The sequence below is a fragment of the Cariama cristata genome, unplaced genomic scaffold, assembly GCF_000690535.1.
Source record: "Cariama cristata isolate BGI_N322 unplaced genomic scaffold, ASM69053v1 scaffold36545, whole genome shotgun sequence".
Taxonomy (NCBI): Eukaryota; Metazoa; Chordata; class Aves; order Cariamiformes; family Cariamidae; genus Cariama; species Cariama cristata.
The window spans coordinates 4,068-20,535 of NW_009619874.1; the positions used below are offsets into that span (position 1 = coordinate 4,068).

General features: G+C 37.8%; 1 protein-coding gene across 1 annotated transcript in view; it reads left to right on the forward strand.

Moving 5' to 3' along the window:
* Positions 1-391: 391 nt before the first annotated feature.
* LOC104162640 (ankyrin repeat and KH domain-containing protein 1-like) overlaps positions 392-16,468 on the forward strand; it is a gene marked incomplete at both ends in the record, with an annotated part of 41,203 nt that continues 25,126 nt past the window's right edge. Inside the window, 6 exons of the mRNA XM_009701417.1 lie at positions 392-451; positions 4,286-4,373; positions 4,996-5,123; positions 5,290-5,433; positions 6,094-6,196; positions 15,973-16,468. The exon at positions 15,973-16,468 is cut by the window's right edge and continues 272 nt beyond it. Of these exons, the coding sequence (XP_009699719.1) occupies positions 392-451; positions 4,286-4,373; positions 4,996-5,123; positions 5,290-5,433; positions 6,094-6,196; positions 15,973-16,468 (1,019 nt within the window). The remainder of the gene's footprint in view (positions 452-4,285; positions 4,374-4,995; positions 5,124-5,289; positions 5,434-6,093; positions 6,197-15,972) is intronic.

A 16,468-nucleotide genomic window follows, 5' to 3' on the forward strand; every position in this document is an offset into this window, starting at 1 on the left:
TACAAATAAAGCAAAAGGTTGTAGGACATGTGAAGCTCATTTTTGTAGTTAACACTTTTTGGATGTTGTGTTGCAGTCTCTGCATGGTGCAAAGTACAATAACATCCTCTCTTTTGCCAGTAGTGAATAAAAAGTCATCTTCTATTTAACAAGGTGCTGCATATGACCTTTGTATTCTCTTTGTGAATCTGAATGGCTTGTGGTAGGAGTCTTAACTGGTGAGAACTGCATTGCTTGGTCTTACCTTTGTGCTTGCTTGCCCAATTCCAGCAAAACAGAATTTTCAGCTGGTGGATCTGATCCATTTAAGTTCACGTTCCAGGTCTTCATGACCAAGAACAGCATTTATTTGTAGAACAAGAGCCGTGAGTTCTTCTTTTTCCTTCCGCAGGACAAGCAGGAGGACTTAAAGAAGACTATTTTGGAGGGCATAGAGCCGGCCAAGCATCAGGTGAGGTTGGCCTTTGATGCTTGTAAGCTGCAGCCTCAGCATACATGCTAACAACAAGCATGGCTTTAAGGCATCTAAATTTCTTCAAAAATAAAGACTCACTGTGTAGACTAGACATGTCATCCTTGTCCTGCATTTTCCCTTCTGTTGGGTTTTCTAAAACCCTGTTTTTAAAAAGCAGTATCTCAGCCTTCACAAATGTAGACACTTTTACCTCATTGAGTCTGTTAGCACAAGTAGCTATGCTAAACCTGGTAGTACGTATCTAGCTTCCTCTAAGGTCTTCCCTTTTCAGATATTTACTTCAAACTAGAGGCCTAGTTGAGTTTTTAGGTGCCTCTGAAATACTGGTTTGCTGCATATCTCAGGAAGGTTATTGGGGACTGCTAGAATACTGTATCTCTTGATAGGAGTTCAGTCTTGAAAATTAGCGGTGGCATGGTGTTAACTGTATTGTTTGGCTATTGTCTTACATAAAAAACTTTGTCCAAATCATTTTTCTTAGAATAACATTTAGATTTCCATTAAATATTCACTGTTGACATGGGTGAGAGGGGCTCGTTAAAGAATTGAAGAGACCAGTTGGACCCTTACTTTGAAAATGCAGATTTTGTTCTAGAAGTTTTAAATAGTATACAACATTGAAAACAAACTCTAAAAAAAATATCCTAGTGAATAATACTTGCCAACCACGAGTACTTGTGAACCAAGGAGAATAAGGGGGGAAGGCCTTATCTATCTGATTTAGAACTGCCTAAAACAGAGAACTTGAAATCAAGAATAAAAAAATATCAATGATTGCTGTAAGGTGCTTCAGATAACACTGCTTTTGCTCTGCTTTCTGAAGTATTGATTTGTCTAGAAAGGAAATAATTATTACTGACTGGATTCTCATCTCCTTTTTGAGTCCCAGTAGAAAGATGCAGATAATGTAGACCCTTACCTGATTTAGGTAATACTCTTGCTTTCCCTTTCCTTCCTGTCTGGTACCCAAACCTACAGAAAATTCCTCTCAGGTGTTCTTTCTAATTCAAGCAGAATTAGCAGGAGAGCACATCACTCAAGTGTTTAGAGAACGACTCTTCTGGCCGAAGCTAGCATAGGTGTTCTCCTTTATACCTCTTTCTGATCATAATAAATGCAATATTTCTCAGGATTGGAGCAGTGAAGAGTGACAGAATACTGTGGTGAGTCCTACAGTGCAAATAGCTGGGAAAGTTGTCTTTGGAGATGAGTACTCCTTGCTAGTTTTTGTTCTTTCAAAAATAAGCATTTGCATGTACTTCATATTAATACAAGGAAGAAACTGTTTGGGGATACTTTTGGACAGCTTTCATGTCCTCTGACCTGATTTTCATTATCTACTGAAGCTAAAAAAAAAAAAAATTAATTAAAAAACAGAACACCTTTGAAATTTATGGCCATTCCAGGTAAAAGAAAGGATGCGAGTAGACAAAGGCACTGCACTGGCTCAGCTTCTTATTTTGGCTTGTTCTAGATGTTTTCCCTTAAAGCTTGAGTTGATGCTATCTGCTAGTCTTTATTAGGGCTAAATAGTGCTGAAGTTGTAGAATTAATTTCATCTTAAAATACGCATTTCTGTCTTCTGATGTGAAAAATACCGTCAAAATGCAATAACTTTTGAAGATCTACAGCAGGTGGGCACACAAATGCTTTAGCTAGGCTGGACTAATGATGTGTATGGTACTGCAAGTATTTGAAGTCTATAATAGATGAGGATCAAGTTCTGCCTGCTTGATGAAGTGACAGTTGGTTTAACTGGGCAGAATATCTGCATTGCATTTAAATGAGGAAGCCTCCTGACATCCGTGTTTAAGACTTCAACAGTGAAATCTGTTAGGAATAGAGAATGTTGCAAATAATGATCTCTTACTGCTAGTTAACTGAAATCCTACATTTGAATGCAATATATGATGGCTTTTCACTATCTTGAACATAGCTAAGATGACCTAAAATAAATTTTGCTTCTTGCCATCTTTGCTGTTGCATCAGTGGGGATTTAGAAGTGATATATTAATTTGGGCAGTAATATTCTGGTCCTGCTCAGCAAGTGAAGTGGTGTTCAATAGTTCTTTGCATCCATAGCTGCTTTGTGAGTGATTTGCCAGCAGTACCAGGGGTTTACTGTGCATAAGAGAAACAGCAGCATCTGGCTTTTTATGATCTATTGGCAGTGGCTGAGGAGAGAAAAACTATGCCAAATACCAGAGTAAGCATCAGAGCTCAAGGGCATGCTACTAATTCTTGCACATCATAGGGCCACATACTAACATAATTAGCTTTACATGTCCTGCAAATATTTCTGACATGCAGAAGATCTGAAAGCATGCATGTATTTATCAACAGCTAAGCAGTCATTTCCCCTGGGATTTGGAATCTACTTATTCCAAAAAAAAAAAAAAAGAGATTACTTCAGTAGTAAATCTGTAAGGCTTCCTATCTGCCTGCATGTACTTATGCATTATACTACCAAGTAAGCAAAGAAATCAGAGCACTGATGTGGAGTTGAAATGTGTGTTAAAGTGGCATACAATAATAAAAGTTCTTACGAAGGTGCAGGAGCAGAGTGTTTCTGCTCTCTCCAGAGCACATAGGAGAAGGGGTAGTGTAACCCCCATTATGGTAAAGGGTTGGTTTGTATTTTCTGCACAGGGTCAGTCTCCAATAGAAGATCCAGTCAAGAGATTTCTTCCTCAAGTGTATGAACAGAAAGCTTGCTGTAAGGTGCAGCTTGCAACCAAAGCAAGCCATATGTCAAACGACATATGCGGAGTTTTCAGGAATACTGAAACTATGGGAAGGAAGGAAGGAGTTCATTTGTTCTGTCAAATCTATTCTTGTCCTTTTATATTTGTAAATAGCAGTATCATACACTGTCAGTACTGAATGTTAAGTTTCACCATCAGATATACATGCAATTCTAGAAGTAAACAGTGAATTTAGAGCTTGGCTTCCCAGATATTTAATTAAAAAAACCCATGGTCCTAGTATGTTATCGATCAGACTGAATATTCCAAGCGCAAATAGAAACACTCCCAGAAGATGATGTTCTCTCTTTTTGCTGTGGGAGGGTTGATGGGTATTAGTCAGCATTCTTTGTGCTATTGATCATGTCTATATATGAGGCAAATTTTCTAGTTCTGTAACTTCTCTAATATAGCTGTATGCAACCACATCTTTCAGTATTCAGAAACTTTAAATTAGAAAATTGTTCTTGTTGCTAATTCCATTTTTTGTTTGTATCATCCTTTTGTCTTCTTTCTGCCTTACTCTCTAGACTTCTTACTCAGACTTTTTGTGACCTGCAGTGATTTGTCTCGTTTTTGTTGCCAGTCATCTTCAGTGTGTTTTAAAAATGTTGTCTGCACTTCAGACATTATTGCAATTGTAAAGGTCTGGCATGCATCATGTGACAGCTATCAGAACTGTTGCGCATCGGTTCATAGTTATTTGTATACTTCTTGGTGTTGGATGGTATTTGTGTTAAATAGTCGTCCTTTTTTGAGGAGGAAAGAAGATGTTACTCTTAACTATGCTATGCATTTTAACACTAAAATAAAAAGGGGTATGTAAGTAAGGAAACTTCCTTGTGTGATAACGGTTTGGATGTGGTCTTAATGCTTTTTGACAATGTGATTCAGTATTTAAGGTAACATGAAAATTTATTCTAGTCAGTTTATCTTGATTACAGTCAGCTTAAAAGATCTTCTAATGAGACAGGTCATTCTGGTCCCATCACGAGATGGTTCAAAAGCTGAAACAACAGTATAATTTTTGTCCATGTGTACATCTGTTATTTATTCTTTACAACAGGAGCATGAATCTGAAGGTGGGAGAACCCCACTAATGAAGGCTGCGCGAGCTGGTCATTTATGCACTGTGCAATTCCTTATTAGCAAAGGTAAAATGCTAGTTTAAACTCATTGAAAAACTTAAAATGCCACTTTACAATTCTGCATGTTTGTGATACTTCTTCAAAATTAATCTGGTTATGTGTATATGAGCATTTGTCAAACCGTTAAGGTTATTTTGAATTCCGTGTAGTTCATGATACAAAGAATCATCAAATATTTTGCTAGTTATTTTTCCTGCTCTGTTGTATAGATTAATAAATAGATTTCAAGTACTGCAGGTATCTTCAGTTTCTTAAAAAAAAGCACTCCTTCAGAAAAAACACATCCTCAAGTACTATCTGAAACAGAAAGAATTGTGCCACGTAGTGATACTGAGAAGTGGCTGGAATGAAAATTTAAGTTGTGCTATGTACACCGTAAGTGTTCCCTCTCTCTTACCACTTACACGGCACACTGTTACTGTCATTACTTCCTCGTCTTTACAAGATGAGGAGGATGATGTGTAGCAGCTGTCAGTTATTCAGAATCCCTTATGTTTACCTAGAAGTGTATGAATTAGGAAGATTAAAAGAGAAAACTTTATCTCTATTCCAGAAAATACTGTACTTATTGATACTATCTTTTAAAAAGAATTTCCCTGTGTTTAATTCTGAGATCTTCTCTTTGTAGGTGCCAACGTTAACAGGGCTACAGCTAATAATGACCACACGGTGGTGTCACTGGCATGTGCAGGAGGCCACCTGGCAGTTGTCGAGCTCCTTCTGGCTCACGGTGCAGATCCTACTCATCGACTCAAGGTATTCACTTAAAACTATGCATTTATCATAGGTACTGAAAGAACCACGTAGTTGATTTAATGGATCAGTAAATCTGGAATTTTAAATTGGCTAATTCATATCTTACCTACTACACCAAATAGAAAAATTCATCTTCTGGCTTTTTATTTCCAAAATCTCACTTCAGGATGGCTCAACAATGCTCATTGAGGCTGCCAAAGGAGGACATACAAATGTTGTTTCTTACTTGCTGGATTACCCAAACAATGTTCTGTCGGTTCCTGCAGCAGACTTGTCTCAACTCACACCTCCATCTCAGGATCAGTCTCAGGTAAGGCATAAGGAATTTTTTTTCTAGATCACCACAAATATTGCAGAGAAGCACTTCCTTAGTAGTTAACTTATGAAGTTAATTTAGATGTGAAGATACACAGTGGAAAGCATTTAAAGTCTATGCATTTGAAAATGGTAGAGAGTGAGAAAGTTGATTGGTGTTGTCTGCAGTGTCTTGAAGACTGCATGAACTTTGTTCCCTTTTCTGCTCATTAGACAGGATGGTCCCAAACCTAGTATCTCAAAAGAAGATTGTTTTCTTGGTTGCATTTGCTCAGTATTTTGTTTCAACAGTTCTAAACCCTTGTGACAGCACCGCTCAAATGTTGTTGTATGAAAGAAAACATATTGTGTAAATTTAGAATTTTGCAAAGTGGAAAGGTAGCTTTCCACTGGAGTTAGTTGATTAAAAGCCTAAAGTTGTTAACAGTTTTCCAGCCTACACAGCCCAGGATTTTGTGAAGAGTGACATAGTTAACTCTGATGTATTACCCACAATAAAATAACATGGGATAGGTCATACCAAGAGGTAGCATAGCATACATAGTTTGGGAAGAGTGGAATGGAGGTCTGCTGTATCTTTGTGTTAATGCTTCAAGATCTGATCCATTCAAAAGGGTTTTTTTACCTGAGTGTGTGTCTGTGGCTTTGTTTTAAGGTTCCACGTGTACCGGTGCATACACTTGCTATGGTTGTACCTCCCCAGGAACCCGACAGAACCCCTCAAGAGAACTCGCCACCTCTCTTGGGAGTGGTGAAAGGTTAGTATGTAGCCACTTGGAGAATATATGCAGTTTGGAAACTGATAGGCTGGGGACAATTTTATTAGAGCTTATGCATAGTGTAGTCCACTCCATCAATTCTTGAACACCTCTAATGAATTATAACTTAAAAATATTTTATGTAGTGCATAGCTTTTGCTAATTTTCTTGTATTCTACGGTATAGTTACGCTGGTTATTCTAATTTTATTATACGTATTCTAATTTATTAGAACTATGCTTATTCTAATATTTTTGGAAGAAAATGATTGTGGTAGCTGTCATAGTGCAGACTGATAAAAAATATTAATAAACTCTAGGTGTGGTGTTAAGTTTTGAATGTTGTGGTCATCTAGAATAGTTGCAACTATTATCCGTGAACTTGATATATCAACTTTTTTCTGTTCCTACAGTAGCAGTGCAAACATGTTGGCACTGTAAAGTGCCAGTGCAGATCTACTTACAGGAGAGACTTTCTTGTATTAGTAATAGTATTCTTGTAAGTAATCATAACATCAGGGTTTTTGGTTTGAATGTGGTTGAACTGGCTGGTTAAAACTATTTGCAGTCATTAAATGGCAAATTTAGCAGTTCGTTTCCATCTATGGATTTTGTAATCAATCCTTCATGTCTGCTAAATCAGCTGAGGAAAAGAAGCAGATCCTCAAGTGGAAAGTTAAACTGCAGCTCCTAATGATTTACAGTTTGGGATAGTAATATTAAATATTACAATATCCAAAGCTCTATTAGCTAGCTTTACTTAATTCACTTATTCTGGAAGTGCTCAGTGCTTTCCTAAAACAAACAAACAAAAAAACCCCAAGGGTACAAATGAAGAGAGAAAAAAAATTGTATACGTAATTGTGTTTTACGTGTGCAGCCGTGACACTCTCCATGCATATATGCCGTGTGTGACTTCTCAAATGCAGTTACTGTATCATTTTCCTAGGATGTGCAATACCTGATATTTTGGATTTCATAAAAATAAGTACCAAACAAATGAAAAATATGCAACTTCTGGTTCAAATAAAACACGGAAAAGCTATATACCAGCATGTGTGCCCATACAATTAAATAGCTATTAGTATTGCAAAGTGGGTTAGTGTTCTGGAAGTAGATTTTGTGATGCATGGGAATCAATGAGAGATTAAGGATACAAAAGTTATAAGCTTGAAGTCTCATATTATTTAATCAAATTATGAAAAGCAAATAGTTGATTGTAGTTTAAGAAATAGCTCTCATTAAAAAGAAAAACCAACTTACCGCAAATGTCAGCGCATACTTTAGGCATGTTTGTAACAGTACCATGTTGTAGGAACTGGCACAGAGATCTAGTTATTCTCAGTGTTTCAGGACGTGCTTCGTGCATGTCAGAGAAACTGATCTGTCATGTGTTGCAAGAGATGTAGCAATCCGAAATGTATCATTGGACTGATGAAGCATTCCTGAAAACTTTGTGTGCAAAGCTCTTGTGCAATGCAGATCTTTGGGGGGGGGAAGGTATTTTTGTGATAAACACTGTGTGATCATTGTAGTGATACCACTCTACTAGTTTAACTGTGATAGAGTTAGTGTTCTTTGCTGAACTTCTATTCTTAACTTGTTACACACATGTGGCTTTAATATACCAGACTTTCATCGTTAGACTTCTTGGGAGACAAAGGGCAAAAGAGGATGCGAATAAAGGCCTGTTCGTCATTTCCATGGGTGGGGTGGGGGTAAACAGTCTTAAATTCTTTTGAAACAAAATTGTTTATCCTGGGGAAGACAAATTTCTTGCCTTAACAGTTAGAAATAGCCCCCTGAGTTTTTGTATAAAATCTTAACTACTTGAAGGAAGGAGAGGAGCACCTAACCTTCTTAACCTCAGCGCAGTCTGGTTTTTAAGGACCTGTACTAGTTTTGCAAGAAATGCAAACAACTTGTTTCCTAAAGAGTTCTTGGCAAGTTGAGTGAAAAAGTAGAATATACTTGTATGTTGTTGTTATGATTCAAATATGGTATGAGATTTTTTCAAGAGGAATTTATGGTTTCATTTTGAATTACATTATTATTCTTCAGTAAAGTAAGAAGGTGTATGGAATAGTTGTCATTTGAATTATTATTTTGGCAAAGGATTTAATATCAGTGTTTTGCAACGGAAAAGAGAAAAATTTCAGAGCTGACAGTGGTTCTAGAGAGACTCAGATAAAGGTGATATACAAAGATGGTAATCTCCTAAAGAGCTGAAGAAAAGTCAGGTGAAGAAGCAGAATTAGTTCACGGGACTGAACAGACCTCAACCATTACATGCTTAGGAAGGATTGTTTTTAGTGCACTATGTTTAGCATGTGTCTATTGTGTCCATATAAAACTGAAATCCCAGTGAATCCTTGGTATTTCGTACTTTTTGCTGCCCTCACTTGAACATGATCAGGATTGCTGAGCAGCCAGCAGCAATTCTGATGCAGCTCAACTTGAGAGGCTTTTGGCTAGATAAAAAACGAATGTGCAAGTTCTGCAGGATGAGAGGGTCTCTCCCACTTTACACTACAAGAGGCATAAAACGCAGTGGCGATGGTGCAGCTCCAAGTGCCCCTGCATCTGGTTCCCTGGGGCGAGGGAACCTCAATGCCCAGCACATGAAATGGTTGAAAGGAATGCCATTGGATTTCTTTAGGAAATCAACCGATGTAATCCTGTTGCTGTTGATAATCTTGTCTAGTTTGTAAATGAAAGCTAATGTTTAATGTGGAATCTGAAGCTCCCAGGGGTGTTTGTGATTCTGCCTTGGTCTTTCTCAGAGCACGCCTGGTGAGCACAGTGGCTTGAACCCAAGGCATGTTTTTAGACCATTGTTGAAAAACAACATGCTTGTGCAACAAGGAGACGCTCAGGAAGTCTGTGGAAAGCAGCAGGATTGTTTAGTCAAAATATTTGAACTGTGTAAGATGTTTTTAAGCATGTCAAAATTTAAAGTAGTCTGATTTTGGAGGCTGAGGTATCAGTTACTTTTGTAAGTCTTTCTCCAGGTTTGTTTTAATTCATAGCTGATCTGAAATTGTGCTTACAAAGTAACTAATTGGCCTTAACTGAGTGCTTAAAACCTACCAACTTGATGTCATTAGATTTCTCCACTGTTGTTTTTAAGTGCTCAGTAACTTGCAAGCATTTCTCATTTGGGGTGCGCACTTTTTTTTTTTTAGAATTCCGTAAGACCTAATAGACTTAAGTTATTCACCTGAAAGATGCTCACATCTGCCTTTGGTCCTGGGAAGGAAACCAGAGTTACCTTAAAGTTGAGTAGGATCTTTGGAATCTGTAAGCTTTTTATGTCAGACCTTCAATATAAAGTATCCCCTATATCCCTGTGCTAAATCTAACAGTCTAATGGCTTGGAGGAAAAACAAACTCTGCTTAACTTCAATAGCTACAAATTCAATAAATATTGTTTTACTCCAGTATCTGACTTTTATGCCTAATACTGAGCTATATACTGGCAGGGGTCTTAAGACATTGTGCGATTTAATTGAAAGCGGGGCCAAGTTAAGAGTAAAACTAGGAAGATTATATTCTCATTGAGGTGAACACATTAGCAAGGCAAGCTGATATTCTTGCTTTTCCATTCTGACTCCTTTCAGACTTACCTACTGCACAACCCAGCTGCCTGTTCTTTGTTTCATGTGCTTCAACATCTTCTCATTAACTCTTGCCATTTCCTCTGTATTTTCTGTGTGAGTCAGCAGCTGACCCAGTTCTCCAGGATGAGTTGCCAAAAGAAATGTAACAGTCCATGCCTCATGGCTTTCTAACTTCACTAATAATTTCTTAGTAGACTTAGAGACTTGTTACTCTCGTATGTGAATCTTCTCGCAGTGCAGGCAGATGATTTAAAAACAAGACACGTGTAGGTCCCCAAGAGCACAAGCATATAAAAATCTTTCCATGGTGGTTTATGAAATTCCACTCCTTTGAAGCTTCAGTCACCTGCTTGCCACCGACTAATTTAATTAAGTGTTATTCATACTGTCAAGCCACCAGAGGAAACTTGGGAAGACGACTAAGATTGGAAAGCAACTCAAATTTTTGAATGTCAGAAAATTGAGTTAAGTTTGGCTTGGTTTCGGCCGTGTAACCATTGACTGTTGGCTATCATTGCACCTATTCCCTGCAAGTTTTCCATAGAAACAGCTGCAATAGTGTTAAAGATTGGCAAAAATACTGCATGGTTCACAGCAGGAACATAGTTAAAATAGAAATTCATCTGATCATTCGACCCTCTACAAATTGTCCCGTTCTTTATACAGAAGAATTAAATATATATTTAAAAAAATGTAGCAGATGAATTTACCTGGGAAAAGTAGACTATTTTTTTGTTGCCCAAATAGCCAGATTATATAATATTTTACTCTGCATTTGTGTTTATATGAATTGACTGATTGTTTCCCTGGGTTCTTGGAGCTGAATTTCTTACAGATATGAATTACAGTTAAACACAGAATTTTCATGAAAATTCAATATTGAGCTCATCTTATTCCTGTTGATGAGGCTGGTGAATTTTAGTTGAAGACTGCAAATCTAACTCTCGACTTCTGAATGATAACAGATTTTTTAAACACCTTAAAGTGCAAGAACAGTGGACAAGCAATTCTGTTAACAAAGTACAAAGATCTTAGTATGGATTTATGCTTCATGACGTCTGCCTTCTGTGAAGTGAGGAACAGACTGAATCTGGTTTTTTGGTTGTTTTGTGGTTGGTGTTTTGTTTCTTTTAAGTTCTAGGTAATATTACCTATCAGGATGACACACAGATTTATATGCTAGGTATTGGTTCCAGCAGAGATGTATTTGAATGTACAAATGTGTATCACACGGTTGACTTTTTTCTTGCTGTGATTTTTATTTTTTTTAATGCTGGAAAAATATTTTGGAATTTAACTGTTTGGATTTGGATCTACTTTTTTTTAAACTTGTATTTGTTCTTTTTTGTAACAACTCTAGAAATTAAAGAACTGTCAGCAAGTCCTAGAATTTCATTTAATAAAAAGTAAAGTATAATATAACTGTTTCAGGTGGTGGCCAAGATGAAAACCACTAAGCTGAAATGCAAGTTGTGTTGACAGAAACTTCCTGAAGAGTATAATGGATTGTAAAAACAAACCTTTGGTCTGTTTAATTTTCTGAAAAGACTTTAAAAAGAAAGTCATGATTTTTCTTAAACTTTTGTTGCTTGCTTTAAAAGACAACAAATGTCTGTTGTTGCTAATTCATCAGTTAGTGCTTTTAGAGTAAGATCTGAACTAGGCTTCATTTATGTAATAAAATTCCTTATCTACTTCATGTTCCTTGGACACTTCCTTGGAGTAAATACCTCAGTCCTCAGACTTGACGGAGGACAACGCAAGTACCTGCCTGTGCTACTACTGTAGAGTACAAGGCTGTCATTTAGGTGTTAGCAAATGTAGGGGGTACATTTAGTAACAATGTAATTGGGGTCAACAAGCTAGTTTTAGATTTATTTTGGACCAGTAGCGTCTCATCTGTGCTGCCCTACTCATTATGAAAGGGCATATAAATTACTTCTTTCTTGGGAGAAGGCAACATCAGGGGCATTAGAAGTCAGGGCTAGAAGAGTAAGTTCCTTGACAATCATAACCGCTCAGAATGAAATATGGTATCAGGCTTGTTCGTGGGCAGCAACCCTATAAAGAGTGAATGTGTTTTAAGCAAATTTAATTTAGAAGAGTTCAGTTGCTTAGGAGAGCCACCTGAGGACTATAAATATGAAGGTTATTTTTCCAAACTCTTTCTCACAGTGTCTAGGACCTTTAAATGTTACTTGCAGCCAGAAGGCATTTAAAACTGGTAATAGTGTCCTCTGCATATTGTTGGGTGCTCAGTAATGGTGCTAGGGACCAGTAATGGTGCTTGGGGGAGGCTCATCTCGGGAAACGGACTATTGCAACTCAGGTACTTAGGAGATTATCTACAGTGTACAGGAGAAGTACTGAAGACTTCCATAGAAACTTTTACCTCTCATTTCCTGGGGAGAATAAGAAGTCGGATAAATGGATGGGAAGCTGCATTTGTGCATAGTAGATCTTACACTGAGTTGTGTGTGTTGGTCAGAAAACTGGCTGAAGACATGGGTGTGCTCTGTAGGAATGATGGTGAAGGTTAAGTTGGTCAGGTTAGGGACCAAAACCAGTGGGAATATGGAAATATAAATAAAAGAGCAGTTGGTGCTACTGTTCACAAGCAGTCGTTTCCTTACTCTGTGGCTTTCCTGGTGTGCCCATAACCACTCTGCATTTTCTGTCAGCTGAACAATTCTTTGTCCTGGGATCATGATTACCTCATGGCAGGTGGTATTTATGTAGCAACATCTGGATTTCTTTGATCTTCAGTTGTCATTACATATTAAACAAGTCTTCTAAAAGTGGGCGAAACAGTTGCTTTAGGGGCTAGATTGACTACTTGGTATTGCTAGGTTTAATTTTGTGGTAGTTTGGTTGTGTAGAAGATTGATGCTCCACCAACAAGATAAATGAACAACAAAAAAAAAAGTAAGAATAAAAGAAAGAAAAAAAAAAAAAAGAAAAATTGAAGTAATTATGATCTGGCCTATGGTTGGATTTTAAGTCTTACTGCACTTAGATATTTCAAAAGTGCAAGTATCAAGTAGTGTCTTGTTCATAATTATTTACTAAGATGGGCACAGTATTTTTCAGGATATTGTAATATAGAAGAGATTTGAATAAAACAGGAAGTCGCTTCTTTTAAATACTTCCAATATTATAATATTATATTACAATGCTTACATATTTGAAGCTACCAACGCATCTTCTCAATCTCTTGTTTAAACTGGCTGTTCAGGTGTGCATGTCAGGTTTAGCATAGATCTTTCTTCCTACCCCTCATCCTCTTCCAGTATCCCCAAGATTACAGGTTGCAGCTATTTTCTGGCATGGAAAGGGTGATCTGGAACCTGAAAAGTGGCCCTGCTAACTAATTAGAAACTGATTAAAGTAAATCTCTGCACCTCTTTGAAACTTGAGAGCCCAGTTCTTCACTTGCTGGTTTCCTAATGCCTGTCTTCAGAAACTGTCCCAACTTTCGATGGTCATTCTTGGTCTGAGCTGCTGTCTGGGGAGCGCTGCCCACTGTGAGAGCAGTCTTTGTTTCTCTACCCAGTCCAGGTCTCGATACAAGCCTGTACTTCTGCTCTTTACTTTCTTTTGTGCTTATAGAAAAGTTTTCCTATGACAGGCTGGTTTTTTCCCCAGGTGGGACTTAATTGAGAGGGACAATATTGGTACTTTATTATTTAGTGGCTCTTTGAATCACAGAATCGATTTGGTTAGAAGAGACCTCTGGGATCATCGAGTCCAACCTTTGCCCTAACACCACCACATCAACTAGACCATGGCACTAAGTGCCATGTCCAGTCTTTTCTTAAACACCTCCAGGGATGGTGACTCCACCACCTCCCTGGGCAGCCCATCCCAATGCCTAACGACCCTTTCCGTGAAGAAATGCCTCCTCATTTCTAGCCTGAACTTCCCCTGGGTGCAGTTTCAGACTATGCCCTCTTGTCCTACCAGTAGTTACCTGGGAGAAGAGGCCAACCCCCACCTCTCTACAACCTCCTTTCAGGAACTGCAGCTTTTCTTTCCTACAGAGTGATGGAAACTGTCTAGAGCTGCCAGGTTGTGGGAATGCTTTGTGTTAGGATGGAAATGACAGATATGGTAACCTTAGGAACAACATTAAACAGAGCAGTGCAAAGGATTCCCATCTTAGTCATGTCTCAAAGGCAGAGTTAATTTGCAGGTAGGCCACTATAATGTTTCTGCTACTTCAACATTGGAGCAGCTTAGTTTCAAAAGACACCAGCTGACTTTTATTACTTTCTACCAAAGATATACACAAACATTTCAGCGATATTTTTTTTTTTGGTGACTGCAAATTTATTTTGTCAAGAGTGATATGCAAAACTCACATTCTAAGTCACGCTTTTTAAAATGAAAGCATAACTGTATAAAACCTAAGTACACTACAAAGCCAAAAAGCCGGCAGCTTATAGCAGACTTAAGCTGATATCCACCAGCCAGCAGAAAGCAAGTTTAGCAAGTTGCTAAACTTGGGTCAGATTCTTTATTGTCTTCCAAGACATTGTCTTGGGGACTCGCTTATGGTTCAGAGACAAAATAATAGTAGTGGCTGGAATAGATATTCAGCTGATCTGTATGAAGCAGTTGTGTAAAGTACTGAGCTGGAGAAAGAGCTTACTGAAGGGTGTCCACAGTGTTTGTGGGATGCTGGGGTATTTCCTGGGGTTATTAAGATTTTTGTTGTTTCCTTTAAATTTAGATATGGTATGCTTTCATTCCAGAGAGTCTGTTGAAGGTATTCAGCACAGAGTTGGTTCAATTCTATTTTAATATTTGTTCTTTCTCTTTTAAGAGAAAATTCTCACATTTGTTTGCTTTTTCAATTAGTTCCTCAAAGAAAGATTCACTTCAGAGTGAGGTGTGTGTGACTCCTGTTTTGACAGCAATGCAAAATGAAGTCACTTGTGAGTTAGTATTTTGATGAAGGAAGGCCCAGAGAGAAATAAATCCGTGTTTTAGGAAACTTAATCCTTCCAGAGCTAGTGACTGATCTGGGACTTAGTTCTTGCATGCAGATTTTCACTTAACTATGTGTTGTTGTGTAGGTAACTTTATCAAGCCATGGCTCAAACTGTACATAATTTGAATTCCCCTTTTAATGATTAATTGTATGAATCTGTTTTGTAAATACTCAAGTTTGTGTTGTGGGTTTTTGTGTTTTTTGTTGTTGTTTGGTTGGTTGTTTTTTTTTTAAGCTATGTATATCACTGTTTGGGTATAGCATATGAGTGTTAGTGTAGAAAATTATTTGATCAGGCTAAAACCTTCCACATTTTTAATTAAAGCTTCTTACATTGCAGTCAAAATTAAAATTTCAGCACTTAATAGACTCCTGTTAGTGAGATCTGACTGGAGGTTTCACAGACGTGGCTTTTGGGTTGCTTGAAGGCAGTGAACGCTCAAGAGAAGCGCTGCCCTGGCTTAGCGTTCCTTGCTAGATTAGTGTTGAATATTATTTTTTAAGTCTTAATAGTGAGCAGAATTGTGAGTTTGTTACTGGAGAGGGAGGCAAGGAAGCATTTAATTTTGTCTCAGAACTTTTAAAAAGGTGCTAAAGCTTCAAAATATATTTGTATACATTAAGTCTGCACTGGCAGGATTCTGTTTATAAGGTAAAGATGGAATGCTGTAGTGTTTGGAGAAATACTAGTTCAAAATACTGATTTTATTGTAGAGTTAGTCTTCTTTCAAATACAGACTACTTTTGCTTGTAACCTAGCTGTTGGAAGTTAGCCTCTGGAAAATAGTCTTGGTTTAATTGCTCTGCACACCAGAACAACTTTGGAAACTCAGTATGTTATTTAAATTGCCTTGCTCTTCTTGCTGATTTCACTTCCCAGATGCATTGTCGTGTATATCAGAAACCATAAAGAGTCCTTATTCCTTAACATTAAAATAGATGTGTTCAAAAGGATATTAGGACCAATATTGAAAATTCCAGCTTATGCTTTGTCCTTTGATGTCTTAACACGGAGTGTAGGGTTTACCTTTCTGTGGTTTGACAGATGTGCAGTGTTAGTTGTAAAGATTTTTTTTTTTAAATTTTTTTTTTTTTGGTGGGTGAGAGGGGATGTTTGGGGTATCTTCAGCATGGCATTTTTTCAAACATTTTTCATGTGCTTAGGTGCATCCAAGCAGAAGTCAAGTTCCCTGCAGGTAGCAGATAAGGACCTACTGCCACCTTTTCACCCATACCAGCCTTTGGAATGCATAGTAGAAGAGACTGAAGGCAAGCTGAATGAACTTGGACAGAGAATTAGTGCTATTGAAAAAGCACAACTTAAATCATTGGAATTAATTCAAGGTGAACCTTTAAATAAAGATAAGATTGAAGAACTTAAAAAGAACAGAGAAGAACAAGTACAGAAGAAGAAGAAAATATTGAAGGAGCTGCAGAAGGTGGAAAGGCAGTTGCAGATGAAAACCCAACAGCAGTTTACCAAAGAATATTTGGAGACCAAAGGTCAGACAGACACACCACTTGCCCTGCAGCAGCAGTGCCCACTTACAGGGGTCTTCCCAGAAGTGGAAGCCGATAAGGGTCTACCAGAGGATAACTTTTCAGGGTTACCTCAGGTTGACACAATCTTGTCTAAAGATGACGAGCAACCACAGTCTCC